This window comes from Tachysurus vachellii, chromosome 2 (genome assembly GCF_030014155.1).
Source record: "Tachysurus vachellii isolate PV-2020 chromosome 2, HZAU_Pvac_v1, whole genome shotgun sequence".
NCBI lineage: Eukaryota > Metazoa > Chordata > Actinopteri > Siluriformes > Bagridae > Tachysurus > Tachysurus vachellii.
The window spans coordinates 34,855,022-34,861,418 of record NC_083461.1 but is presented as its reverse complement, the minus strand read 5'-3'; the positions used below and the strand labels follow the sequence as shown (position 1 = coordinate 34,861,418).

At 38.2% G+C, this 6,397-nt stretch overlaps 1 protein-coding gene across 1 annotated transcript in view; it reads left to right on the top strand.

Moving 5' to 3' along the window:
• The first annotated feature begins 2,076 nt into the window (after positions 1–2,076).
• Positions 2,077–6,397, top strand: part of lmbrd1 (LMBR1 domain containing 1) — a 45,236-nt gene continuing 40,915 nt past the window's right edge. Inside the window, exons 1-2 of the mRNA XM_060864428.1 lie at positions 2,077–2,181; positions 5,082–5,258. Of these exons, the coding sequence (XP_060720411.1) occupies positions 2,122–2,181; positions 5,082–5,258 (237 nt within the window). The 5' untranslated portion in view covers positions 2,077–2,121. The remainder of the gene's footprint in view (positions 2,182–5,081; positions 5,259–6,397) is intronic.

The following is a 6,397-nucleotide window of genomic DNA, read 5'->3' as shown; positions in this document are numbered from 1 at the left end:
ACTTTGTACAATGATTGCCAAGGGCTGGCCCCTTTTCATCCAAGGGACTGGACATGGAGTTGCAACCATATTTTAAACTACGGCTGGAATTGTGTGTAAAGGACAACTTTGTTTAACGTGGAACACGACTTATTGTGCCTGTTGCCCTCCGATCTACGCTTGTCTCATCGCACATGAGGGACATCAAGCAGAGGTGAGCTAAACAATGCCTTCGTGACCTGGTACTGGTGGCCAGGAACGTATGCTCAGGTCCATGATGCTGTCCGTTCTTGCCATGTATGCCAGCTTAATGACAAAACTGCCAAGCCTCTCCCAGCTCCTCTCCAATCAGAACCAGATGGTCCATGGAAAAAAATCTGTGGATATAGTTGGACCATTAGGCACTGCTGCGTCTGATTGTATTTTTGCTATAACCTTAATTGAATACTATAGCTTATATCCTGAGGTCTGCTTTACTCATACTACCTCCACAGAGTCAGCGATTTCGTTTCTGTCCTCAGTCTTTAGCCATCATGGCAATCCACTTAGCCTAGTAACTGATAATGGTGTTCAGTTTACATCTGCTGCTTTCACTGCTTTTCTGGAAGGAAGGTCATTTTTTAACAAGCTTGGTTTGAAAGAACTTGAATGACCTCACAAATGCTCATGTGGCTGAGTGAATACAAATCCACAGCCATGCTCTAAAATCTAGTGAAAAGCTTTAACAGAAGAGGAGGCAATAATAACATCAAAGGGGGCACTAAATCTGGACTTGAATGTTCAACAAGCACATAAAGCCTGATTTGTATATTTAAACTTTAGTTTATTAACTTCAGTTAATGTAAATGTTCTTGACTGATTTGACATGCTATGAATAGCAATAACATATATAAATATTATAACGCAAAATAGGTATAATGTGGCTAAAAGCTGACTTCACACGAATTACGTGAGTTCTGTTTATTTATTTATTTATTTATTTATTTATTTATTTATTTTGTATTGTAAAAGGGTAAAATGGTATTGATTTAGATTCAGATTCATGATTTAGATTCACCAATTACGGCGATGAAAACTTGCGCATGCCCACGTCTGTGTTCACATACAGTAGGCTCCCAGTAATTGATACTGTTTCAAGATCATAAGTGTAGATATATTAATGATTATATGCTCTTACATACATTGCATGGCAAATACAAAAATATAGCTTAATTAAATAGAGATACTAAAATGTACTAAAATAGAGATACTTAATGCTCATTAATGCTACTACTACTATTAATAATAATAATAATAATAATAATAGTAGTAATAATAATAATAATATTAATAATAATAACAATAATTAAAGCTGCAAGCAGCATTTCCCGGGTTCAAGCGTTTAAGGCCTTTAGGGAGTTTAAGGCCTTAAAGGATTTTCACATACACAAAGTGACAAATAAACAAAGTCATATCGGTGAGTCTACAATCCTCGTGCGAAGCAAAACAAAGTATGAAAACATACTTGGCAATAAAGACCATTCTGATTCTGATTCTGAGACTTTGCCTTACGAGTCAGCACAAAATTGGGTTTTTGGACTTATGGGCACAAACGCGTTTTGGGGCGCTGAAGTGCCCCAGATTGTCCGATTCCGCTGAGATTTTGGCCCTGAGTAACTGTGACCAGTACTACCATCTGACCAAGTTTGAGCTCTCTAGGCCTTACGGTTTGGGCTGCACGACCATTTCTATGGCGGAATAATAATAATAATAATAATAATAATAATAATAATAATAAAAATCCTAACAAAAACAATAGGTTTCCAGCGCTTCGCGCTTGATAATAATAATAAATCACTGTTAAACCTTAGGGAAAAGCACTTCACAAACTAAAGTCCTGTTTCTACATTAACAAATAATATGGATCATGGATTTGCATTTGGGGAAAAATAAGGATAATTAAGGATCTCGATAACTCCTGTTGTTCAAAATATCAATTATTATTTACTTATTACTTTTGTTTTGTTTTTTTTTTTAGATTGTTTGCCATGAGTATTTGTTGCTACTTTGAGTGGAGAGATTTGTTGCTATTTTTTCTACTTCCGTGTTTGGGTTGCGTGTAATCGATCATGTGACTGGGGCACCGTCTGTTGCAGGAAGTGGATGAAGATGGCGCTAACTGAATCCGTGTTAGGATGGTCTATATTCACTATTGTACTGTTGGTAAGAGAAGTATTTTTAATTAGACATCATATGCAGCGTTTTCCCAGTGTGTAATTGACCCTTTTTGGCTAAATTTAATTTGTCAAAGTTATATGTTGTAGGCGTATAATAGGCAAATGTTGGTTTGTTTACATTCTAGAGTTCCCTTGTTGGTCAACACATCGGCAGTCTTTTCATTTTTTTCACTTCTATTTGTGATTGTATTAAGATGGATCTTTACAAGCGTCTTGTCTTTTATTCTTATTTCGGAAATTCACTAGGCAAGGCAAGGCAAGGCAAGTTTATTTGTATAGCACATTTCATACACAGAGGTCATTCAAAGTGCTTTACATAGACATTAGAAAACAGTTTATAAGAGAGAGAAAAAAAATATATATGTAAAAATAAGAGACACACGATAAAATCATAATAAAAACAAAGAACAATTAAAAAAATAAATGTGTTTTTAATAAAAAAAGGTTAAACTAGATTTGTAAAGTTCGTCGTGACAAACTTTGATGTTGGCTTTGACGACCAGCAAAGGCCGGTGCTTTTTGGAGGCGAGTGGACATAAGGGACAGTGTTACTTTTGGAGGCAAGTGGACAGAAAGATAGGGTGCCAAAATATTTGGAGGCAAGTGGAGACGAGCATGTGACGTCATCAGAATACACGTGAGGAAGTTCCCCTTATTGTTCTGAGTGTTTTGATATGTCACATGTCCATGTTGTAAAAAGTTTTTTGATTTTGCATATTTTGGGGGCGGGGCTGCGGGACAACCGAAAGGCCAGTCGGTACACCAATTTAAAAGTTTGTTCAGAGTATCACCCTAAAGGAGCTGGCCGAGTTTGGTGTAGATAGTTTGAAAGCTTGCCGAGTTATAAACCTCCAAAGTTTATAATGGGAGTCTATGGGGAATAAAAGGCCACTTTGAGATCCGGTACCGGAAGTACCGGTACTCGGATCGCTTATAAAAGTAACAGAAACAAACTTCAGACCAGGGTCTACAACATATAAGAATTTGGTGCATGTGGCTCGAAAGCCCTAGGCCGCCTTAAATTTTATAAATTTTTGTCTAAGCTGAAATAGGAAAACAGAATGTTGGCTTCTACAAAGCCAACATAAATATGTTAAAAAGAATAAAACAGGAGTAAAAGTTATTTGGATAAAAAGTGCAGTCATTGTGAAGCAGCACGGTGATCATTTAGTAAATACAGAGTTAAACAGATGTGTTTTTAATCTTGATTTAAAAGTGTCTACTGTTGAAGCACATCTGATCTCTTCTGGAAGCTGATTCCAGCTATAGGTGGCGTAATAACTAAATGCTGATGCACCTTGTTTTGAGTGAACCCTCTGTATCTCTAACTGACCTGATCCTAATGATCTGAGTCGTCTGCTTGGTTTATATTCAATAAGCATATCTGTATCGTATTTCGGTCCTAAGCCATGAAGTGATTTATAAACGAGTAACAATACTTTAAAATCTATTCTAAATGTAACTGGAAGCCAGTGTAAGGACCTGAGGACTGGAGTGATGTGCTCAGATTTACTAGTCAAGCTCCTGTATATATTTTAGATATACAGTATGTTGATGTTTAGTACTGAAAGAAGGTTGATCTCATTATTATGTCGCTTTGTAGAAGCCAACATTCTGTTTTCCTATTTCAGCTTAGACAAAAATGTATAAAATTGAATGCGGCCTAGGGCTTTCGAGCCACATGCACCAAATTTGGATATGTTGTAGACCCTGGTCTGAAGTTTGTTGCTATTACTTTTCTAAGCGATCCCGGTACCGGTACTTCTGGTACCGGGTCTCAAAATGGCCTTTTTTCCCATAGACTCCCATTATAAACTTTGGAGGTTTATAACTCTGCAAGCTTTTAAACTATCTACACCAAACTCGGCAGCTCCTTTAGGGTGATACTCTGAACAAAGGTTTAAATTGGTGTAACAACTGGCCTTTTGGTTGTCCCGCAGCCCCACCCCCAATATAGGTAAAATCAAAAAACTATTTACAACATGCACATGTGACATATCAAAACACTCAGAACAATGAGGGGAACTTCCTCACGTGTATTCTGATGATGTCACGTGAAAACAAAAAACATTAGCACAACATGGACATGTGGCATATCAAAACACTCAGCCCAAGGAGGGGAATTGCGTCACACCACATGCACCAAATTTGTATGTGTTGTAGAACCTGGTCTGAAGTTTGTTGCTATTACTTTTCTAAGCGATCAGCGTACCAGTACTTCCGGTACCGGGTCTCAAAGTGGCCTTTTTTCCCATAGACTCCCATTATAAACTTTGGAGGTTTATAACTCAGCAAGCTTTCCAACTAACTACACCAAACTTGGCCAGCTCCTTTAGGGTGATACTCTGAACAAAGATTTAAACTGGTGTACCGACTGGCCTTTCGGTTGTGCCGCAGACCCGCCCCCAAAATATGCAAAATCAAAAAACATTTTACAACATGGACATGTGACATATCAAAACACTCAGAACAATGAGAGGAACGTCCTCAATGGTATTCGGATCACATGCTCATGTCCGCTCGCCTCCAAAAGTATTGGCACCCTAGCGGTCCAGTAGCTTTCACAATCTTTCTGTCCACTTGCCTCCAAAAGTAACACTAACCCTTATGTCCACTCACCTCCAAAAAGCACCGGCCTTTGCGAATACTTGCACCTTCAAAGCCAACATCAAAGTTTGTCACGACAAACTTTACAAATCTAGTTCTTATTAGTATACTACTATTTGCTAAACAAAAGCTTTTTGGTCAGTAGGACCTTTCAGTAACAGCAGTTTATTACCACTTCTAAAGACAACTTATAAACTATCCTTTATGTTACTATTAAGAAGGCTTTATATTGTATTACATTTTCTCTCTTTATAAACTCTCTTTATCTTCAACTTTAAGGTTATTTTAGCCTTCTGCTGGGTCTACATCCGAAATTACCAGAGCCACCAGGAGAGTGAAGTCATCTCTACCATTACAGCCATATGTGCTCTGGCCATTGCACTCTTCACATCAGCTCTTCTCCCAGTGGATATTTTTCTAGTCTCGTTCATGAAATATCAGAATGGTACATACAAGGTATGATAATTATTTTGGAAATTTAAGCATCACAAGCAAAATAGGGCAGCGCCATTAGTCATTTTAGACCAATTTTTTGCTGCTTAAATAAATGGCAATATGAAACACATCCTAAACTCAAATTGGGGCTTTTTTCTGTTAGTTCATGTGCAGGTTGTATGGTGCATGAATCCCATTTAATGCCAATAAAATGCATAAAACAAGCAATAAGAAGGCATGCTGATTTGTAGATATCTCAAAGCAGAAATTTTATTATTTATGTAAGAATATTATTATTCATTCATTCATTCATTCATCTTCTACCGCTTATCCGAACTACCTCGGGTCACGGGGAGCCTGTGCCTATCTCAGGCGTCATCGGGCATCAAGGCAGGATACACCCTGGACGGAGTGCCAACCCATCGCAGGGCACACACACTCTCATTCACACACTCATTCACACACTAGGGACAATTTTCCAGAGATGCCAATCAACCTACCATGCATGTCTTTGGATCGGGGAGGAAACCGGAGTACCCGGAGGAAACCCCCGAGGCACGGGGAGAACATGCAAACTCCACACACACAAGGTGGAGGCGGGAATCGAACCCAGACCCTGGAGGTGTGAGGCAAACGTGCTAAACACTAAGCCACCGTGCCCCCCATAATATTATTATTATAAAGAATATTAAATATTATTTAAGTAAGACTTAGAAGTAATTCTTATTTCCCCTCACCAGATAGTTATTATATACAGTATTTACAAACTGGTTATGGATTACAGCACCCAAAGTGCTGACTTTAAGATTCAGTGTATTTAGTTTTGGTGTAGTAATCCTTTGATATCAACTGGGGCTACCAGACCAGGAGATTGGAAAAGAACATTGACTTTCTTGTTGGACTAGCAATACAGCGTGCACCTTGACTGATCAGTGTTTTGCTGTATTTTATGTGATATGAGACACATGAGCTGTTGCAATATCTGAATGCTTACAAACAAGTTGTCAGCTAAGCATCTAGCTGGAACATTCAAAAACCACACCATTTCACACTGTATATGCTTGGCACCTTAATGCAGTGATGACACTGCAAAAACAGTTTTATAACCCTTGGTAAAAAGTGTGTTAATCCCATTGTAAAACATTCATTAACCGTGAGTT